At 43.1% G+C, this 23680-nt stretch overlaps 1 protein-coding gene across 1 annotated transcript in view; it reads left to right on the top strand.

Moving 5' to 3' along the window:
- Positions 1-22072, top strand: part of LOC124620014 (orexin receptor type 2-like) — a 144868-nt gene extending 122796 nt beyond the window's left edge. The window contains exon 6 of the mRNA XM_047146680.1: positions 21762-22072. Coding sequence (XP_047002636.1) covers positions 21762-22072 — 311 coding nt within the window. The remainder of the gene's footprint in view (positions 1-21761) is intronic.
- The last annotated feature ends 1608 nt before the right edge of the window (positions 22073-23680 follow it).

Genomic DNA, 23680 nt, shown 5'->3' with positions numbered 1-23680 from the left:
AACATCTTTCTGTGTCCTGGCTTTCAGATGAGGTAGAGACCAAATATGTCCCTAGTAAATGCGTTCTTTTAGATGTCCCTAAAGCCAAAAGTCACATGGATTCACATCAGGCGTTTTAGCAGGCCATGCATCTAGAAAACCTCTGGCGATAACACGTTCGCGGAACATTGCGAGTGACAAGATACGATGTGTTGCGCCATCTTGCGTGAAAACAGCGGTTTCCACACTGTTGCGCTCTTCGAAAGCAGAAATCACACGCTGTGTAAGGAGGTCTATATAAAGCGCACACATCACAGAACACCTGTCAGCCCATGTGGGCTTCTCTTCAAAGAACAGCGGGCCGAGAATAAAGGTGCTTGTGGATCCACACCACACAGTCACATATGGCGAGTGCAATGACCCTTTGTGCACAAAACGCAGTTTACCAGTATCCCAAATTCGGCAATTCTGTGCATTCACTGCACCTTGTAGTGTAAAATATGCCTCGTCACTCCATAAAATATTGCCCAAACACATCTCATGAACTTCGATCCATGCCAGAAACCGAAGAGCAAATTCACAAGTTTGCTGCAGATCATGAGGTTTCAGTTGCTGCACCGTCTGGGTCTTGTACAAGCAACTGTACCACTGTAAAATAAACCGCAAAACTTACCATACTGTTGACTATTGGACGAATAAGTCTCGTGACACGACACGAACGCAAGCACTACCTGGGACACTTGCTGCGTGGTCAGTTACAGCAACAGCCACCTCCTCAATATCTTCCTCTTCCAGGTGCCACACCAAGCCCCACCCGTGTTTTCGAATTTCATTATCTTCTTCAAACCATTTAATGACACCGGGCCTCTCCTCAGACCTTTTAGTCGGCGATATTCTCTCAGTGCAGCAGCGTAATTGCTGCTGTTCACATAAAACTGTTCCACTAACAGTCCCTGGTCTCTCTTCTCGATAGCCATATTGTTCACTCATGTTGTGACTTGTCAAATGACAGTGTGGAGCTCATACCAGAATACATACAGTGTACAGCGCCAGATTTGCAGCTGGTAGCCTAAATACACTTCTGGAAATGGAAAAAAGAACACATTGACACCGGTGTGTCAGACCCACCATACTTGCTCCGGACACTGCGAGAGGGCTGTACAAGCAATGATCACACGCACGGCACAGCGGACACACCAGGAGCCGCGGTGTTGGCCGTCGAATGGCGCTAGCTGCGCAGTATTTGTGCACCGCCGTCGTCAGTGTCAGCCAGTTTGCCGTGGCATAAGGAGCTCCATCGCAGTCTTTAACACTGGTAGCATGCCGCGACAGCGTGGACGTGAACCGTATGTGCAGTTGACGGACTTTGAGCGAGGGCGTATAGTGGGCATGCGGGAGGCCGGGTGGACGTACCGCCGAATTGCTCAACACGTGGGGCGTGAGGTCTCCACAGTACATCGATGTTGTCGCCAGTGGTCGGCGGAAGGTGCACGTGCCCGTCGACCTGGGACCGGACCGCAGCGACGCACGGATGCACGCCAAGACCGTAGGATCCTACGCAGTGCCGTAGGGGACCGCACCGCCACTTGCCAGCAAATTAGGGACACTGTTGCTCCTGGGGTATCGGCGAGGACCATTCGCAACCGTCTCCATGAAGCTGGGCTACGGTCCCGCACACCGTTAGGCCGTCTTCCGCTCACGCCCCTACATCGTGCAGCCCGCCTCCAGTGGTGTCGCGACAGGCGTGAATGGAGGGACGAATGGAGACGTGTCGTCTTCAGCGATGAGAGTCGCTTCTGCCTTGGTGCCAATGATGGTCGTATGCGTGTTTGGCGCCGTGCAGGTGAGCGCCACAATCCGGACTGCATACGACCGAGGCACACAGGGGCAACATCCGGCATCATGGTGTGGGGAGCGATCTCCTACACTGGCCGTACACCACTGGTGATCGTCGAGGGGACACTGAATAGTGCACGGTACATCCAAACCGTCATCGAACCCATCGTTCTACCATTCCTAGACCGGCAAGGGAACTTGCTGTTCCAACAGGACAATGCACGTCCGCATGTATCCCGTGCCACCCAACGTGCTCTAGAAGGTGTAAGTCAACTACCCTGGCCAGCAAGATCTCCGGATCTGTCCCCCATTGAGCATGTTTGGGACTGGATGAAGCGTCGTCTCACGCGGTCTGCACGTCCAGCACGAACGCTGGTCCAACTGAGGCGCCAGGTGGAAATGGCATGGCAAGCCGTTCCACGGGACTACATCCAGCATCTCTACGATCGTCTCCATGGGAGAATAGCAGCCTGCATTGCTGCGAAAGGTGGATATACACTGTACTAGTGCCGACATTGTGCATGCTCTGTTGCCTGTGTCTATGTGCCTGTGGTTCTGTCAGTGTGATCATGTGATGTATCTGACCCCAGGAATGTGTCAATAAAGTTTCCCCTTCCTGGGACAATGAATTCACGGTGTTCTTATTTCAATTTCCAGGAGTGTAGAAACTAATGTTTTTCCAAGCTGTACATGGTCGCGAATGGAACAGAGATCCAGAAAGTGTAGAATAAATTTCTTTATTTCACGTCTATGATCACAGGCATGTCGGTCCTCAGACAACCGATTCCGGTCAGCAATGACCATGAGCAGATCTGCAGAAAAAAATGGGACAAAACAAAAGTACAGCTTAAACCAATAAAATAGGCCACGATGAAAAAATATTACACACACACACACACACACACACACACACATGTGAAAATAATGCGCTTTAAATATGACGAGGCATACCTATTTGAACAGTAGCACTGTTAACAACATGACTGTCGTATAGCCCATATTTTTTTCTATGTGTGACGGTGCTGGCGCTGATTTTGTGTTTACCATTTGACAATGCCACTATGGCTGCATTACATTAGGACATGTTTTTAAGACAGGTGGGTCTCGTCATATTTAGAGCGCATAATCTTCACATGTATGTCAGTAATAATTTTTCTTTATGGCCTATTTTATTCTTTTGAGCTGCAGACAATCCACTAGTTGTATATGTGTTCTTTCTCATGTTTTGCTGCAGACCTGAAGATGGTCACTGCCGACCGAAATCAGTAGTCTGAGGTTCTACAAGTTTTTGATCATAGACATGAAATAAAGAAATTTATTCTAATGTCTTTCCAGGGTAAATCTGCTCTACATTAATGTATTAGCATATCTACCATGATTCGCTGCCACACTGGACCTCCGTGAGTACCTGCCCTTTAATAATAAACATTCGGCACAATAATATTGCGCAATATTGTTGACGTTGTCCCTAGATGGCTCAATGAAACTGTCTAGTGTTTAGTCTGATTCGATTTTAAGACGATCAACACTCTTCTGCCATGGTGATTGCGCAACTTTCTTCCAAGCAGAAGAAAAAGGGGTGAATGAAAAATTGGCATAAGGAGCGCGTAAAATTCATTAATGATAACTTACTAAGAAAACTTAGGTTGAAAGAGGTAAATGATCATAAAATTTTAGTACACCTGCAGGTCCAACATTTGATACATTACCGTTACTGGCGAAGATTGCCCCCATGTTTTTTTTCCTAAAGATTATTTTTAAAAAGTCCGTCCGAGCAGCTGTAGCATACAGCTTCCTATATCTAGCGAGCAACTGCTCATAAGAGTTACTTATTCATTTTCCAATTTTTTACCCTTCTGCCACAACATCCCATAATGTTGAAAATCATTTCTACATTTCATTGCAACATACACACATCAAATAACGTTTTGCATCACCCCCGTTCCCAGAACTCCTGAAGACAGATGTTGACTGTGGATGTTGTATTACAGACACAGTCCCTTTGACTGTCCAGAGATGTCATTAAACACGCCCAAAGCTGTGAACAACCATGCATGAGCAGCGCCTATTTTACGGAGGAGGTCCGACAGCCGATCAGTTCCAGTCATTCCACCAGGAAGGAGGTACACGACTCGTCTTGTCTACAGTTCAACCATGCCTAGATGGTGAATACCACGGTTCGACCGCGTCCGCGGTTCGATCGCGTCCGCATTGTTACATTCTGCCAGGAAGAGCTTTCAACAAGGGAAGTGTCCAGGTGTCTCGGAGTGAACCAAAGTGATGTTGTTCAGACATGGAGGAGATACAGAGAGACAGGAACTGTCGATGAGATGACTCGCTCAGGCCACCCAACGGCTACTACTGCAGTGGATGACCGCTCTCTAAGGATTATGGCTCGGAGGAACCCTGACAGCAACGCCACCGTGTAGAATAATGCATTTCGTGCAGCCACAGGACGTCGTGTTATGACTCAAACTGTGTGCAATAGGCTGCAGGGTGCGCAACTTCACTCCCGACGTCCATGGCGAGGCCCATCTTTGCAACCACGACACCATGCAGCGCGGTACAGATGAGCCCAATAACATGCCGAATGGACCGCTCAGGTTTGGCATCACGTTCTCTTCAGCGATGAGTGTCGCATATGCCTTCAACCAGACAATCGTCGGAGACGTGTTTGGAGGCAACCCTGTCATGTTGAAAGCTCTAGACACACTGTCCAGTGAGTGCAGCCAGGTGGAGGTTCCCTGCTGTTTTGGGGTGGTATTATGTGGGGCCAATGTACGCCGCTGGTGGTTATGGAAGGCGCCGTAACGGCTGTACGATACGTGAATGCCATCCTCCGACCGATAGTGCAACCATATCGGCAGTATATTCCCGAGGCATTCGTCTTCAAGGACGACAATTCGCGCCCCCATCGAGCACTTCTTGTGAATGACTTCCTTCAGGATAACGACATCTATCGAGTAGAGTGGCCAGCATGTTCTCCAGACAAGAATCCTATCGACAATGCCTGGGATAGTTTGAAGAGGGCTTTTTATGAACGACTCTGAGGGATCTACGCCGAATTGCTGTTGAGGAGTGGAACATTCAGGACCAACAGTGCCTTGATGAACTTGTGGATAGTATGCCACGACGAGTACAGGCATGCATCAGTGCAAGAGGACGTGCTACTGGGTATCAGAGGTACCGATGTGTACAGCAGTCTGGACCACCACCTCTGAAGGTCTCACTGTACGGTGGTACAACATGCAATGTGTGGTTTTCATGAGCAATAAAAAGGGAGGTTATGATGTTTATGTTGGTCGCCATTCCAATTTTCTGTACATGTTCCAGAACTCTCGGAACCGAGGTGATGCAAAACTTTTTGTGATGTGTGTAATATGAATGACCTTTCTTCTTGTATGGAACTCCTTTTAGTAGATAAAAATGTCATCAAAGTAAGTGAACGAGTGGCAAGAATATTGTCAATACTGTTCACAGACAGCGCAGTATTTCTCAGGTTGCACAATACGTTTCAAAAATTTATGATCACTTTAGTATTATTACACAGCGTCCCAACATAACCCATGCGCGTTCGATACTATTGCACAACTACAAAAAATGAGCAACAATATTGATCATCTAGGGGCTGATTAATGGCTCCATAGTTGGTGGTGGTGGTGATGGTTAGTGTTTAACGTCCCGTCGACAACGAGGTCATTAGAGACGGAGCGCAAGCTCGGGTTAGGGAAGGGTTGGGAAGGAAATCGGCCGTGCCCTTTCAAAGGAACCATCCCGGCATTTGCCTGAAACGATTTAGGGAAATCACGGAAAACCTAAATCAGGATGGCCGGAGACGGGATTGAACCGTCGTCCTCCCGAATGCGAGTCCAGTGTGCTAACCACTGCGCCACCTCGCTCGGTGGGGCTCCATAGTTCACATTACCTGTAATCGATAGTAACTTAGGTACTCTTCGCTTTTCAACCAAGTTAGTGACTTTACAAATGTACTCTAATATTCAGTAGTCTTTCATTTTTTGTCAGCGATGTAATGTCCAAAATTAAATGAAAAATAGTCATCATCCTTGGTTCTCACCAAGGTTTTTCAGGAGGTTCCCGTTCATTGTAAGGTAAAGGCCTGAACTGGAATCCGCTCCCAAATATTCCCAAGTGGGACTCCCTCTGCCGCATTACCAACTCGGCTAGTAGTTGGCGGATTTCAACAATGATTGACAGAAATCTCAAAACGCCATATTCAACATATCTCGTACTTACAGTTGTTGGAGTAGGGTGCGCACTGTAGATTGATCCAAGCGTATCAATACATATTCCATGACGTAATTCATTGCTGGTAGAAATACAATAGATTTTGGTGCGCTTCTGCGTCTCCTTAGTCGGCTCATTTCACGTTATGTAACGTACATAATAGAAAGTGAAATGTGCAGTGATAATTTTCATTCTATTTTTGTACAGCAAATTTTTATTGATGGGATTTTATTCGATGTAACTAATATGGATTACTTAATTATTAAAGGTAGTCCAGAGAAATGACAGGTTGTTCCGCTGTCAAAAATCAAAATTGCAGTGAAGGTGCCTTCAAGAGGCTAGTATTTCCAAGAAATTAAGGAAATAGGGCCATATGTAGGGTTTGTTGACATCTAGCTGCGGTGTGTGCATACGAGGAGAAATTTTACGTTGCATAACTTGCCTAAATAACATTTAACATCAATTTTCATTAAAAGCCTTCAATGTAGTACTTGATGTTTATTATCTAATTGTATAAAGTTTTGCTTTACAATGTATGAGTTAATGAATTAATAAGACAAAAAACTAAAAGAAAGCCATGCGCTGTGGCCGAGCGGTTCTAGGCACTTCAATCCGGAACCGCGCTGCTGCTACGGTCATAGGTTCGAGTCTTGCCTCGGGCATGGATGTGTGTGATGTCATTAGATTAGTTAGGTTTAAGTAGTTTTAAGTCTAGGGGACTGATGACGTCAGATGTTAAGTCCCATAGTGTTTAGAGCCATTTGAACCATTTGATGTAAAAGAAAGCTGAATTAACTAAGATATTCAACATGATTTATAAACATCACTATGAACAATTGTATTAAAAAAGAACAAAAATTAATTTTCATGTCTATACAAAAATCATTATTTCAGTTTTAAGAATAACATTACTGTAAAGAGTAGGAAATATTTTTGTTAGGCAGATGCCAGTTAACAAAGGGAATGTATCAACTAAGCAAATTTTACCTGTATTTATTTCAAAGAAAACATTTCCTCAAATAATCAGCTTTAAAATGGAAGTTTTGTATATTGTTACTGAATAATTTGTTTATGCCTACACTTCATATTAATTGAGTACTTATAAAATCTTCATAACTTATTTCTATTTAAGTGAAAATGTTGATCCTGTCTTCTAACAAGGTTGGTCAAAGCCTGTTTTTGACCAATTTGAGTTCTAAAAATGACATTTTTCAAGTGTTTTTGATATCTTAAGTGACAGGTACATTCTTAGAGCGACCTTCATATTAGAAATACAAATTGGCATTTTACAGGTACTGCAAGCAATCCATCTCATTTCATATTGCTTAAATTCAAGTGACCATTCTTTTAAAACAGTCTTGTTGGTGTGCTGTCGCCATTTGCACCATATCAGGAAAGAAGGTTCAGCACAACGGTCATCGATGATTTTCTACCCAATATGAGAGGTGGTTACAATTAAACTGACAGTGTTTCGAGTGTTGCAGTGCGGGCTGTATACATCGCAGGTATGTTCGTCAATAGGTGTGCTCGTTGATTATGATGAAAAAAATTATAATTCCGCTTTCCACCACCGGGTGAAAACATGGCGCAGTAGGCAGTCAAAATGTGGTGTTGGTCCAGAAAAAGGGGAGGAACGATCAAACAGATGATAACTGTGGTTCTTGTACGTTTATTATGATATGTTTACAAGTTACAATACATTTCCAGTATGGTCTCCTGGCTGAGTAACATGCTGCATTCGTTAACACGGCTTGGTCGACATTGCTCACAGCATATCCGGTAGAATCAGAGTGATTTGTCGTCGTACGCTGTCCTTCAGAAACTTCGACACATGCTCTGTCTTGCAGCTGCTCTAGCACCTGAAGGCAGGCAAGCTCTACCTGAGGGGTGTCGAAGGGGATACCTAACTCTCAGGTGTCAGAGCACTCACGAAGCTGAATGCGTGTCGCAGTTTCTGACAGGTACAGCCTTTGCCTGCGCCATTTAAGCGTATGAACCCTTTGCTGCTTCGGATCACCAGATTTTGTCGAACCGTTTTTAACAGTACCTAGTGGTTTCAAGCTATACAGCAGAGCAAAAATTGCGGTCGGGATACACTCCAAAGGGATCAGGGGTTCAAGGGATTGTAGCCCCACGATATCCTGAGAATAGGGTTGAAACGCCCAAGGGATGGCAGCAGTGTCGAACTTTGTGAAGAACCTCGTCATTTGCTCATCACACTGCGAACTATGGTATTCGGCTACGAAATATGTGGGAATCAACGCCCCAAGCGAAGGAGTTGTTTCATTGACGCACTTTATGCCATTCCCTGAGGCCTTTTCGCGTCGATTCTAAGCGGCGGTGTGTGTGTAAGGTTTTACTCGGCTACCTATAAGAAAACCACGTGACTTCAACACTGGGCGTCGCTCTTTTGAACTCCATCGCTTAGGCGTTAAGATAAGGGGGTGAAATGTTGATAAGAGGGGGTGTGACGACCTTCCCATCGTGTGACACGTATGCTGGGCGGAGCTGTGGTGAAATCTGGTGTCATTGTTACACGATTAACCCACCTAAGACGTGACATCAAGTTCTGAACTGTCCCCCTTTTTTTCGCATACCTTGCCGTTTCAAGTGTTGTCGAGCCCGAGGGTGATGCCGCATGGCGATACGATTTTTCACCCTTGCAGAGAAAGGTTGTAGGCAACTTTGAGCAAGATTTCAAATTTCTATGTCAAAATGGGAAACAGTTTTGGGATTTGGAAAAAGTGACCCTTTAATTGCGTTGCACAGTGTATTTAGTTCACAGTCAAATATTCTTCGAAACTCCACTCATAGTTTCTCCATGTGCTCCTTTCCTGTGTCAAAAGTTCCAAGTTCTTCATTTGGTAGAAAATCCGAAGAAATTCTGGTCGTATGTAAAGTACACAAGCGGCAAGACGCAGTCAATACCTTCGCTCCGCAGTGCCGATGGTACTGTTACCGACGAATGTGCCGCTAACGCGGAGTTACTGAACGCAGTTTTCCGAAATTCCTTCACCAGGGAAGACGAATGGAATATTCCAGAATTTGAAACACGAACAGCTGCTAGCATGAGTTTCTTAGAAGTAGATACTTTGGGGGTTGCGAAGCAACTCAAATCGCTTATATGGGCAAATCTTCGGGTCCAGATTGTATACCGATTAGACTAAGCTGATACAATAGCTCCCTACTTAGCAATCATTTACAACAGCTCGCTCACCGATAGATCTGTACCTACAGATTGGAAAATTGCGCAGGCCGCACCAGTGTTTAAGAAGGGTAGTAGGAGTAATCCATCGAACTACAGACCTATATCATTGACGTCGGTTTGCAGTAGGGTTTTGGAGTATATACTGTATTCAAACATTATGAATCACCTCGAAGGGAACGATCTATTGATACGTAATCAGCATGGTTTCAGAAAACATCGTTCTTGTGCAACGCAGGTAGCTCTTTATACGCACGAAGCAATGGCCGCTATGGTCAGGGGATCTCAAGTTGATTCCGTATTTCTAGATTTCCGGAAAGCTTTTGACACCGTTCCTCACAAGAGACTTCTAATCAAGCTGCGGGCCTATGGGATATCGTCTCAGTTGTGCGACTGGATTCGTGATTTCCTGTCAGGAAGGTCGCAGTTCGTAGTAATAGACGGAAAATCATCGAGTAAAACTGAAGTGATATCAGGTGTTCCCCAGGGAAGCGTCCTGGGACCTCTGCTGTTCCTAATCTATATAAATGACCTGGGTGACAATCTGAGCAGTTCTCTTAGGTTGTTCGCAGATGATGCTGCAATTTACCGTCTAGTAAGGTCATCCGAAGACCAGTATCAGTTGCAAAGCGATTTAGAAAAGATTGCTGTATGGTGTGGCAGGTGGCAGTTGACGCTAAATAACGAAAAGTGTGAGGTGATCCACGTGAGTTCCGAAAGAAATCCGTTGGAATTCGATTACTAGATAAATAACACAATTCTCAAGGCTGTCAATTCAACTAAGTACCTGGGTGTCAAAATTACGAACAACTTCAGTTGGAAAGACCACATAGATAATATTGTGGGGAATGTGAGCCAAAGGTTGCGTTTCATTGGCAGGACACATAGAAGAAGCAACAAGTCCACTAAAGAGACAGCTTACACTACATTCGTTCGTCCTCTGTTAGAATATTGCGCGGTGTGGGACCCTTACCAGGTGTGATTGACGGAGGACATCGAAAGGGTGCAAAAAAGGGCAGCTCGTTTTGTATTATCACGTAATAGGGGAGAGAGTGTGGCAGATATGATACGCGAGTTGGGATGGAAGTCATTAAAGCAAAGACGTTTTTCGTCGCGACGAGATCTATTTACGAAATTTCAGTCACCAACTTTCTCTTCCGAATGCGAAAATATTTTGTTGAGCCGAACATACATAGGTAGGAATGATCATCAAAATAAAATAAGAGAAATCAGAGCTCGAACAGAAAAGTTTAGGTGTTCGTTTATCCCGCGCGCTGTTCGGGAGTGGAATGGTAGAGAGATAGTATGATTGTGGTTCGATGAACCCTCTGCCAGGCACTTAAATGTGAATTGCAGAGTAATCATGTAGATGTAGATGTAGATGTAGATGTAGATGTAGAGATACGAAATTACTGCTTTATATCTAGTTTACTGAACGTATAAATCTTCCCACTTTTGTAGTTGGCCTTTGTGTTTTGGTAATCACAACCGTCTCGTGTTCATTGATATCAGTTTCGATGTGGACTCCCTCAAAGAGGTCAGGTCTATTTGTTGCATTAGATTTTATATATTTTCGTCACGAGTCGGACTCCATACGATGTGTTCTGGCTAGTTTTCAGAGAAGGGATTTAGTAATGTTTCACAGGATGTATTGTCACGTTAACAAAACTGTAATTACCCCAATTTGAACGATTTAAGTCTGCTCCAATGATTACAGTACGATTGAACAACTTACGTACAAGCAAATTGGTGTGTTCTCTAAAGTTTCGCTTACATCAGAAAGTGGGCAATAGAACGGTACAATTGCAATTTTATGCCCAGCCCTGACATTGATTCTTACCCAAGTAATCTCACGCGCAGCTTCAATTTCTAGCTCGGTGGAATTCAGTATTTTATCTGCTGCGGGAAATATGCCACTTCACTTTCCCATTAGTTTAGCATTTCGATATGTGCTTGAATTTTCCCCAGAAATCTCATTGCTGTCAACTGCAGCCTTAACCAGCTCCGTGTACCCAGTATTATATCAGACTCACCGCTATTTAGGACCGCTTCAAACTCTGGCAATTTGTTGTGAACGCTTCATTGGTTAACTACTAGGATTCTAATACTCTCACCTCTGAAAGAGGATGGGTTGGGGGGGGGGGAATATTTCTTTGGATCTTACACTAATACTTCCGGGTCCGTCATAGCTATTGTTGTTTGGACTGAACGGAGAGTCGCCTAATCTAAAAGAAAAACCTTATGGGTACCCCACGCACAGTCAACTACCTGAGTAGCAGCTTCTGATTTGTAGTGCTCACTTGACCCACTTAGGGAAACCTTACAGTTCTCAAACGTATCGTGCACAGACCCTTTGCAGTCTCTGGTTCAAGCCTTCCACTCGACTCAGAACCAGGGTGGCAGCAATCTGTTCTCGGAATCATGCTGCAGACTGTGAGCTCCGTTCAAACTTCGTGGGAAAGATTGGGATTCTCAACTTCCTCTGCAGTTTTGCAATGGTCCAAGTATGGCTTCAGAGACCAGACGACGGGCTTCGTTTGTCCTAATGCGCGCTACAATCTTAAGTTAGTTACACCCTGTTGCCTTAGTGGCTATTGGGACAGCTCCTTCAACATGGTGAACGAGCTCCTCAGCCATACACAGTGAGTGCTCATAATGTTCGTCCCCATCCCTTTCTGCCATTTCTCTGTGAGGTACCATTATTCACCATACGTTTGAGTTGCCAACGATTAATAGATTTTGCATAGGGGACACAGCACATTTTCAAACATGTGAAGTGGGTGTCCCTGGCTCTGTTTCGATTTCAGTGGAAGACAGCGCTCCTACCACTAACACATCACTCACAGTCAAGTAGACGAGTGGCCATCGGTCTTGTATTTCCTGCAGAAGAGACGGTATCCACATGAGAGGATAGTATCTTGAGATACCGGTACCTTTGTGATCTTTGGTACAAAGCTCTAGGGGCCGTCCCATCACACTCATTTACAGCAGCTTCCAGTCGCTTGACAGTAACCACGGCGATTTCCACCTGCTTACGAACAACAACTAACTAATCCCGTGCCCGAGAAGAACACACACAATGGTGGTGCAGTGTGCTTGGTGCATTTCACAGAATAGTATACAAATAACTTTAAGTTAATCTTGCCGATTCTCTTAATTTATAGGTACGATATCATAAAAGGATTACCAATAGTGTTTCACAACTGAGGCGATTTATAGTAAATACGAGATAGCTATTACAACAGGAAAGCTTGGTACAAATTTTACTGTTCCTCTGAAACTTTTTTCAGGTTCTGGACACTAACAAATTCAACAGTGGTGTTGCTTTACGATGAAACCAGGCAACGTATACTGCTGTTAAAAGAGAAAGCTAATGTGACCAGATGTGTTTTTACAATAACTGTAAATCACAGACGTAGATTTAGTACGAAATAGGTTATGCACAATACTCGACACTTAATCAGGATTATCCAAAATATGCGTGAGGGCTCTCTAAAGTAGATATAGCTATTGTGTGCTGTTATCTGATAGACGACGCTAAAACACAACCCATACTCATTCATAGGTTAGTCTGGATGTGGCAGCCATTTCAATCATTTGTGCTACATGGTCTTTCCCGAGATGGAAAGGCGTAGTTCCTTCAGTGATCCGATATTTGCTTCTGGATAGAAGTAATTGTACGAAAATGGAAACAAAATTTGATGTTGTCTACGGCGGTCCATAACCATCAGTGACAATGTTCACACATTATCGATTCACCAAATTTAAAGATGGCCGAGTGTCTGTTTTAGAGGACCACTCAGGATGCCCAGCAAATCTTGAAAAAAAAATCCACAACACCATTCTCACTGATAATCAAACGAAAATTCACAAAGCAGCTGAGGAGATAGGTCAGTCTCATCGGCTGAAAAAAATTTACCGATGATATATGCGCGATATATACGTGTAAACCGTCATACTCATAAACTTTGTAGAAAATGGGAAACGGTCGCTAGACAGCGCCACAGAGAGATATAGGATCGCTTCTTAAAAAAATTGAAGGAACCATATCTCCATTTGGTGAAGAAGAAAGGGCAGTTTCACCACGACAATGTGGCAGCAGATTTCTCTGACGTCGTCTCTTACCAGATAGAATTGACGAAGGATATCGAAAAAGTTCAAAGAAGGGCAGTCCGTTTTGTACTATCGCGAAATAGGGGGGAGAGAATCACGGATATGATCCGCGAATTGGGAATGGCAGTCATTAATACAAAGGCTTTTCTCGTTGCGGCGAGATATTTTCACGAAATTTCAATCACCAACTTTCTCCTCCGAATGTGAAAATATTTTGCTGATGTCCATCCACATTGGCAGAAATTATAAAAGTAATAAAATAAGAGAAATCATAGCACACAGGTAAGGATTTCAGTAGTGGTTTTCCCAGGCGCTGTTCGAGAATGGAACTATAGGGAAATCGTGCAAAGTTGGTTAAGTGAAAACTGTAGAGCAGTCACGTAGATGCAGAAAAAGCTGCATTAATTGCTTTATTAATCACAGCCGTAACCCCGTATTTGCTCAGCCTGGCTTGTTGCGATTTCTTCTTGTTCCTAAACATCAAGACATGGCTAACAGGTGAAAAATTCTGCTCAAATAAGAACGTCATCGTCGAGACAGAGTCGTATTTTACAGATATTGACAACTCGTATTTTTCATAGAGGTTAAACAGGGGTTGGAATTTTTGGATAAATACGAATGCCTATGAGGGCACTATATTGAAAAATAATTGTTTTCAGTGTTTCTTCATTACTAACGCTGGTACGTACTGAATCACCTTTATCCATTGGTCTCAGTCATTAGATGTCCTTCACAACAAATGCATCTAGATTGATAAGTCTGGTAAATTTTCATGACACAGAGGAATATTTTATCCAACGTGACTGTTGGTGATCGCAATTCTTGTAACAGGTTTGTTTCAAATAGGTCTAGTGCACAGTAATTCATTGACAATTATGTTAAGGCTGGTGTGGGCAAATAGCGTCCCACGGGCCGCACTGCGGTCAGCTAATCGTTTTATGCGGCCAGCTAAGACAGCCAGAATTTTCATGTAACAATTTATACCTTTTCTGAAATTCCAACTTAACTAATGCATGCAGTCACCAAAAGGTGAGGCCCTCCGCTAACCTCTGCTTCCATAAAGTGGCCTTCAAGCCAAATCTATCGTCCATCCCCGCCTTAAGGTATTAGGACCACATTTTGTGGAAACGGGGGAACTGTATTCATTGGCATCCCCACTTATCCCAGTCGCTGTCCTGTGGTTGCCTCAAGCTTGGTATTCTTTTCCTATTGCATGCTTAATCCACCTTGGCTTCACGTTTGATCGCAGTTCGGTGACCGAGCATGACGAAAATTAACAACAGAATATGCAATACCTAACAAAGACTATTTGTAGAATTTGTGTTCTCCGTATAACGGTGGAGTCCACATCTGTCACTGAAATAAGAAAACATTGGGCAGCTTGAGTAACTTACGTTTTTGCACAGTTTTCTCTGTACAGCCGGCAATTTTTCCAAGGATGTGGTTACAAGGGAAGACAGAAGGAAGCTTGGGTTTTAACGCCATGTCGACGACGAAGTCATTAGAGACAAAGCACAATATCAGATTGGACAGAAATTGAGAAGAAAGTCAGCGGCGTTCTTTTTTAAAGAATCATTCCAGCATTCTTCTTAAGCGATTTAGGAAAACCACCAAAGTATCCAAGTAAGATAACATAAATTCAGTTATTACTAGCAAAGTAACGTGGAAACTCTATAGAGTTAGATCAATTTTACATTTCTTATAATTTTGTACATGGAGAAAAGAAAGATGTATTTAGCATTGCAGAGCAGAAAAATAATATCAAATAAAAACAGGATCTACACTGTACAAGATCTTGTATGCAAACTAGTAGTACTGCTGTGGGCTAACAGTAGCAAACAGACGTTCTCAAAAGATGGGCTACCCCACCTGCCGACCTGATTCACAACTGACCAGCTATTATTACCGCCTCTCCATTAAAGGAACAGCCACCAACGCTGCCCATGTAATAACTTCCTGCATCGGACATACAGAAATTTAATACAGGTGTGGACCCAAGACGTACGAGAAAAACATTTTACACATTCAGTTTCACTTCATACTCAAAGGAGTACTCTCTTCTGTCTGCCTGCCGAAGAAGCATTTCAGTCACGTTCATTATCACGAGTGCATTCTACTGTAAAATTAGTATAAAATAGTATAAAACGAAATTAATTCTGGTTGTTATATTTATTTGATTGAAAAAAGTGAAAGTTATTGTTGTTGTTGTTGTTGTTGTTGTGGTCTTCAGTCCTGAGACTGGTTTGATGCAGCTCTCCATGCTACTCTATCCTGTGCAAGCTTCTTCATCTCCCAGTACCTACTGCAATCTACATCCTTCTGAATCTGCTTAGTGTATTCATCTCTTGGTCTCCCTCTACGATTTTTACCCTCCACGCTGCCCTCCAATACTAAATTGGTGATCCCTTGATGCCTCAGAACATGTCCTACCAACCGATCCCGTCTTCTGGTCAAGTTGTGCCACAAACTTCTCTTCTCCCCAATCCTATTCAATACTTCCTCATTAGTTATGTGATCTACCCATCTAATCTTCAGCATAAAAAGTTATTGTTATATGTCGTTAAATCCATTACCATAAAATGAATAAATAGCGGGAGAATTGATCTACTTCTGATGTTACTAGATGATGCCACCGTCCCTCTTCTGTGTATGTACAGTGTTCAGCACACTCCATTTTAAATAAACGAATTTCTGGTCAAAATCTACTACTTGTAGTGGGTGTGCATCACATTCTCGTGTGTAAATCAGCCACCAGCAGTACCACGAGTGAGTCACGTCAGTGATGAGTTGACTGCGCGAAGTGCAGATTTCTGAAATACCAAGTAAGCTACAAACTGCACATGCGCAGAAATACGTGACTGTGGTGTCTGCTAACATTGGAAATTAACCTATTCTCACAGATCTCGCTCATGTTATAGTAGAGGCTTTTGTGTATTCTTAGTCTTTATTTTGTTGTTTACTTTGTTTTCGTGGTACATTGCAAAAATTGCACGAGGGCCTAGTATCTTTCCTGCTATTGTTCTAAAGAGACAAAATATCTTAAAGCAAAGAGGTATTTAAGTTCTACAATGACTGTGCAAAGAAAAAGCCAACAGAATGCGCTGGCCTAAATGAGAACGTAAATGATAAACGTTTTCTAATGAATATTGATTCAACATGTCAGAAGTATTTAACACGAAAAATAATTTTCGATGTTATTTGACAATTACAAAGAAAAGAAGATACAAAGGATAAAGTAAAAGGGAGCTTTCTATATATTGTTAGACTTGTTTGTAAGTACATATTTTCTCGAGAAGGTAAATATAGATGTTTCGAAATGTTTAGATGACTTTTATTTCCATTCTCAGGAGTGTAGAGAATTTTCCAACCGACCTTTGTCCAGAACATCCACTAATAATTTAGCCTTGGTTATTAGCAAACTGTGTTATGACTGGTTTTCACACATTGTTACTATATTTCGACTTTTCTGTAAGAGGGGTTACCTCACATAACCACACTTTCACCATTCAGGTAGCAAACAGCACAGCACACAGCTTTCACAACAAAAACAATTTTGGCGCTGACGTGTAAACAAAAACAACCACTCGTGACAGGTGAGACTCAGTACAGGTGGGGCGCCACATAGGCTCACTTGCCACGAGTAGTTGAACAGAATGACCGTCTCAATGCCAACCAGCATGGATTTCGAAAACATCGATCTTGTCGAACCCAACTCTCACTTTTCTCACATGAGATACTGAAAGCTTTGATCAAGGCAACCACGTAGATGCAATATTTCTTGATTTCCGGAAAGCGTCTGACTCAGTACTGCACCTATGCTTGTCAAAAGTACTATCATATGCGATATCGAGTGAAATTTGTGACTGGATTGAGGACCTTTTGGTACAGAGGACACAGCATGTTACCTTGGATTGAGAGTCATCGTCAGATGTAGAAGTGACTTCAGGACAGTAAAGTCAGGCTTTTTGCAGATTATGCAGTTATCTAAAATGAAATACCATCTCAAAGAAGCTGCATAAATATTCAGTCAAATCTTGATGAGATTTCAACGTGGTGCAGAGATTGGCAACTTGCTCCAAATGTTCAAACGTATAAAATTTTTCACTTCCAATAACAAAAAAAATTATTTTCCTACGACTATATCATCTCACGGTGGTTTGCAGAGCATAGATGAAGATGTACGTGTTGTCGATTGTGACAAAACTGCTCGAGTAGATGGGGATTTGATACTACTGCATCTCAGAAATATTTGGCTGTTTATTTCCGAATATGTTGCGATTTCGGAGAGTGTGTTTAGGCAGGATCCTAAAAGGGCAGCTTAAACATCAACAAAGCCCCTTAAAAGTCATGTCACTAGGCAGTGCTGTCCCAGACTTTCTGCCTTTCTTGTGATGTCATGGAAGTGTGCCAAGCAGCAACCAATTCACTAACAGCTGCGGTAGGTAGATCTTCAGAACTCTTCACTCAACACAATCAGTTTATCATTGACATCACTGTTCCACTCGCGATGTGGTCGACTGTTGATTTACACGCAGCCACGTAACATGCATCCATCCCGAGTAGTCGATTTTGAGCACAAAGTTGTTCGTGTAAAACACGATTTATACTAAAGTTGTTCGTTTCTTCTTGCTTGTGTTTTGCTGCTCCATAACTGTGTACTGTATTCATATTCACTCCAATTACTAAAAACTTCTTTATTATACTACACAGTCAGTTCTGGCTTTTATACAGAAGCCATTTCTATTGAAGTCTGAAATCGTACCTGCAGTCAAACGATGTACAAAGGCTGTAATGAATAATTAAATATCTTATGTTACAGGAATGTGGGAATTTTGACATGATAAGCTTTTAAGTTTACAAATGTGCAGTATAAATATATGATTTGAGACTTTCTCGGCGTATTCCATTCGTGAAATCTTCTCGGGTGATCAGCCGAGTAAAGGCGTCGTCTTCTCGCAACGTTTCGAAGGGTTTCGTACCCATCATCTTCAAGCATCATCTTGAAGATGATGGGTACGAAACCCTTCGAAACGTTGCGAGAAGACGACGCCTTTACTCGGCTGATCACCCGAGAAGATTTCACGAGTATAAATATAGAAAGAAGAAAACATAAAAATATAGCATTACTGACTGTTCTGTCTGTGCTTGGTAGAACTTTTTATATGTTATGAATGAAAAAACACACAACAGTGGTGTAATATTCTATAATATTTATTGCTATTTCAGAAACCGGTTTTTAACTGTTGCGCCATCATTAGGTACGAAGATAAGTAAGTGGTGCAATGAAATTTTGTTGAATAAAAGATTTTGAACTAGTGCGTGTAATTTACAGGGTGTCTCCATTCCCAGAAATGAAAATGTTAATGTCATATTTAAGAATAAAATGAGCGAAATTACTTCAATCTAAAAAAAAGTTTTAAAATTTGACTTTCACTCACCTACTTTATCTCACCAGTATACCTTATTTGGTAGTAATTTACGATCTATTAAAGACAAGATTGTCTTGTTCAGGCACACCCTTGGAACATGTCACCAAATTTCATTGATAAATTTATTTTCTTCTATAAATAATTGTTATAATTTGTATGTAATTCATCAGTTAATGTGTCCCTTATTTCATCTTAGTTAAATAATCTTACATCGCGTTTACACTTAAATAATTCCTCTCGTTTTATTCTTAAATCTTACATTAACATTTTCATCTCCGTAAATGGAGATACTCTGTAGATACACTAGTTTAAAATCTCTGCACCACATATTTATTTTTGTACCTGATGATAGCCGAAAGCCGATTTATGAAATAAATAATAAATATTGCAGAATATTGGACCACTGTTGTGTGTGTTTTCATTCATAAAGAAAAACATAGTTTATATTGTGCTACAGGGAAGATAAGTTACGTGATTAAGAAAGTAAAAGTCGAGTAGCTATAAAAAGTGATGTGCCCAACAATACCGTAGGAAAACGGGCTTATCACAACTGCAAAAACTGTAGATGTTGACAAATGAAAAGTATTGCCACGCTCTAGTATTAAAAGGAACTACATATCGACATGTTAGAGATTTTAAATGTTATACTTTATCAACAAAAAAACTAAATGTAGTTGTATGGATTGAATGAAATTCTAAACTAATTTCAGTGGACGTTGCGTCACGCCAGAAGGTCACGAGGTCTACGAGAAAGACAGGCCGTGGCGCGTACGTCACGAAGGTAGTCCTGTGCTCGCTCGCTCAAATCAGCAGACAAACTTCGTTTCTACACCTGTTACCTCGTAACTAAGCGTGTTCGTACAAACGAAAACTGAATCTTCTACTGGAATCCGCTATTATGGAATCTTACTGTTGTTGTTGTTATTGTTGTTGTGCTCTTCAGTTCTGAGACTGGTTTGATGAAGCTCTCCATGCTACTCCATCCTGTGCAAGCTACTTCATCTCCCAGTACGTACTGCAGCCTACATCCTTCTGAATCTGCTTAGTGTATTCATCTCTTGGTCTCCCTCTACGATTTTTACCCTCCACGCTGCCCTCCAATACTAAATTGGTGATCCCTTGATGCCTCAGAACACGTCCTACCAATCGATCCCTTCTTCTAGTCAAGTTGTGCCACAAACTCCTCTTCTCCCCAATCCTATTCAGTACCCCCTTATTAGTTATATGATCTATTAGTTATATGATCTACCCATATAATCTTCAGCATTCTTCTGTAGCACCGCATTTCAAAAGCTTCTATTCTCTTCTTGTCCAAACTATTTATCGTCCATGTTTCACTTCCATACATGGCTACACTCCATACAAATACTTTCAGAAATGACTTCCTGACACTTAAATCTATACTCGATGTTAACAAATTCCACTTCTTCAGAAACGCTTTCCTTGACATTGCCAGTCTACATTTTATATCCTCTCTACTTCGACCATCATCAGTTATTTTGCTCCCCAAATAGCAAAATTCCTTTACTACTTTAAGTGTCTCATTTCCTAATCTAATTCCTCGGCATCACCCGAGTTAATTAGACTACACTCCATTATCCTCGTTTTGCTTTTGTTGATGTTCGTCTTATATCCTCCTTTCAAGACACTACGCATTCCGTTCAGCTGCTCTTCCAGGTCCTTTGCTGTCTCTGACAGAATTACAACGTCACCGGCGAACCCAAAGGTTTTATTTCTTCTCCATGGATTTTAATACCTACTCCGAATATTTCTTTTGTTTCCTTTACTGCTTGCTCAATATACAGATTGAATAACATCGGGGAGAGGCTACAACCCTGTCTCACTCCCTTCCCAACCACTGCTTCTCTTTCATGCCCCTCGACTCTTGTAACTGCCATCTGGTTTCTGTACAAATTGTAAATAGCCTTTCGCTCCCTGTATTTTACCCCTGCCACCTTTAGAATTTGAAAGAGAGTATTCCAGTCAACATTGTCAAAAGCTTTCTCTAAGTCTACAAATGCTAGAAACATAGGTTTGCCTTTCCTTAATCTTTCTTCTAAGGTAAGTCTTAAGGTCAATATTGCCTCACGTGTTCCAACATTTCTACAGAATCCAAGCTGATGTTGCCCGAGGTCGGCTTCTACTAGTTTTTCCATTCATCTGTAAAGAATTCGCGTTAGTATTTTGCAGCCGTGACTTATTACACTGATAGTTCGGTAATTTTCACATCTGTCAACACCTACTTTCTTTGGGTTTGGAATTATTATATTCTTTTTGAAGTCTGAGGGTATTGCGCCTGTCTCATACATCTTGCTCACCAGATAGTAGAGTTTTGTCAGGACTGGCTCTCCCAAGGCTGTCAGTAGTTCTAATGGAATGTTGTCTACTCCCGGGGCCTTGTTTCGGCTCGGGTCTTTCAGTGCTCTGTCAAACTCTTCACGCAGTATCATATCCTGTTTTCATCTTCATCTACATCCTCTTCCATTTCCATAATATTGTCCTCAAGTACATCACCCTTGTATAGAACCCTCTATATACTCATTCCACCTTTCTACTTTCCCTTCCTTGCTTAGAGATGGGTTTCCATCTGAGCTCTTGATATTCATACAAGTGTTTCTCTTTTCTCCAAAGGTCTCTTTAATTTTCATGTAGGCAGTATCTATCTTACCACTAGTGAGATAAGCCTTCATAATAGCAGATGTTAGTACTTCCACGCCCAGCTGCGAGTTAACAGGTTTAGAAACGCATATTGTCTGCTGAGCTGAGCGAACGACCGAGTTCAGGACTACCTTCGTGACGTACGCGCCGCGGCCTTTCTTTCTCGTGGGCCTCGTGAAGATCAAGTGTAAAGTTACGTCCTCTTGTGTGGGTGTGCTGAAGTTGGAACACTCCGAAATTTTGTCGGTACAGTTCGCCGAAGCACTTTCCGATGAGCAGCTGGTGGCCGGTTTCAGGCAAGTTCCGGCGCGAGTTCCGGCGCACGTTCGGGCTGTGGTGCTGGCGCGGGGGCGGCAACCGGCTGGGCCCGACGCGGGGGCGGGCGCGGCGCGGCGGCCGGCGCACGCCCGGCAGGTTGGCGGGGGGCAGCTACGCGTGCGCCGGCGCCGGCGCCTCCCCCGGCGCCGCCGGCAACTCCACCGTGGCGTACACGGGCCGCTTCACGGAGACGGTGCCGCTGCAGCAGACCGCCACGGCCACGGCCAACGCCAGCCACCTGCCGCCCGCCGCCGCCGCCGCCATCGTCCGCATCGACGACGTCGACTGACGCCGGAGCCGGCTGGCCGCCGCCGACGACCACCTCGACGAGGTGGCCAGCACCAGTCTGTAGCGGAGGCGCCGCGGTGCCAGCCGGCCCACGCAGTAACCCTTAGAAGACCAGAAACCCCGGTTCTACTTCCGGACGCCACTTGATTGTAGGCTACAATGTTGGTTCAAGCAGAACAGCAGGTGATGCCAGGGCCCTGCATAGTGCCTCACGATGTGATTTCACTTGGATGCTCAAGATGCACGGTCCCAAACAAACTCTGTTCATCGTCAGTTTCACGCGAAATTAAACACTGCGCTATTAATCCTTCGTGTTTGTTGTTACCCAACTGGAGTCCCCTTCCTGCGTCCGTCTCTTAATGACCTCGATGTCGATGGGGCGTTAAACCTTAATCTTCCTTCCCGCTTCCTGCCAACCGTACAGATTTTATTTTTTATTTACATCCTGATCAAGTCTTGCGGGGAGTGCGAGGAGTGGAGGAAGCAAACTCCGCCTCTCAAAGCCCAACACACGGACAGCCGCGAAGACGGCCAAAGTAGGCAACGTTAATCAAAATACTAACTTCGGTAATCCGTTACTAAAAAGTTAAATTCGGTAAAAGTTAAGGAGGTACTTTACAGGAGATATATCGGAAGTGAAAGTTAATCGATAATCGTGATTGGTGGTACTACACTTTATGTTGTGGAAGTAGAGAAATAAGCGAGTGAATCAAACGTATTACCGTCATCTACATAAAAAATATCTGCTTGGGGAAGTTTAGGTGGGACGTCGAGGACGTAGAGCAAGCATGTTCGTGACAAAAAAGTTTATGTTTCGGTCCCCACTAGCTTGGGACATACCGCTGCCAACGGCTGTAATGCCAAATGGCTCTACAGTCTTTCTCTGTCGTATTCTTTTGACCGGATTACTGCTACTGACTCCGCTGTCGATATCCGAACGGCCATGCTTCATTTTCCTTTCTGGCTTTCTTCGGTGGGACCATGCCGTCTTGTTTATTAAAACTGTACATACCGCGATTCATGTGTTCTCTTTATGCGTTGTTTCAAATTGTTACGTGCGAGCGCTTAATGTTGATTTCTTTGGACAAGTACTAACTTCCCTAATCCGTTACTAAAAAATTAAATTCGTTAAACGTTTAAGGCGATGTACGGATCTATGGAATACGCATACCAAATAAAAAATAAATAAAACTTTACAGAAGATATATCGGAAGTGTAAGTTAATCGATAATCGTGATTGATGGTACTAAACTTTACGTTGTGGAAGTGGAGAAATAAGCAAGTGAATCAAACGTATTACCGTCACTTACATAAAAAAATGTCTGCTTGGGGAAGTTTAGGTGGGACGTCGAGGACGTACAGCAATAATGTTCGTAACAAAAAAGTTCGTTATGCACCGGTCCCCACTAGCTTGGAACATACCGCTGCCAATGGCTGTAACGCCAAATGGCTCTCCAGTCATTCTCTGTCGTATTCTTTTAACCGGATTACTGCTACTGACCCCGCTGTCGATATCTGAATGGCCATGCTTCATTTTCCTTTTTGGCTTCCTTCGGTGGGACCATGCCGCCTTGTTTCTTAAAACTGTACATACCGCGATTCATGTGCT

Source organism: Schistocerca americana, chromosome 6 (genome assembly GCF_021461395.2).
Source record: "Schistocerca americana isolate TAMUIC-IGC-003095 chromosome 6, iqSchAmer2.1, whole genome shotgun sequence".
Taxonomy (NCBI): domain Eukaryota; kingdom Metazoa; phylum Arthropoda; class Insecta; order Orthoptera; family Acrididae; genus Schistocerca; species Schistocerca americana.
This window is presented reverse-complemented; position numbering and strand designations above follow the sequence as displayed.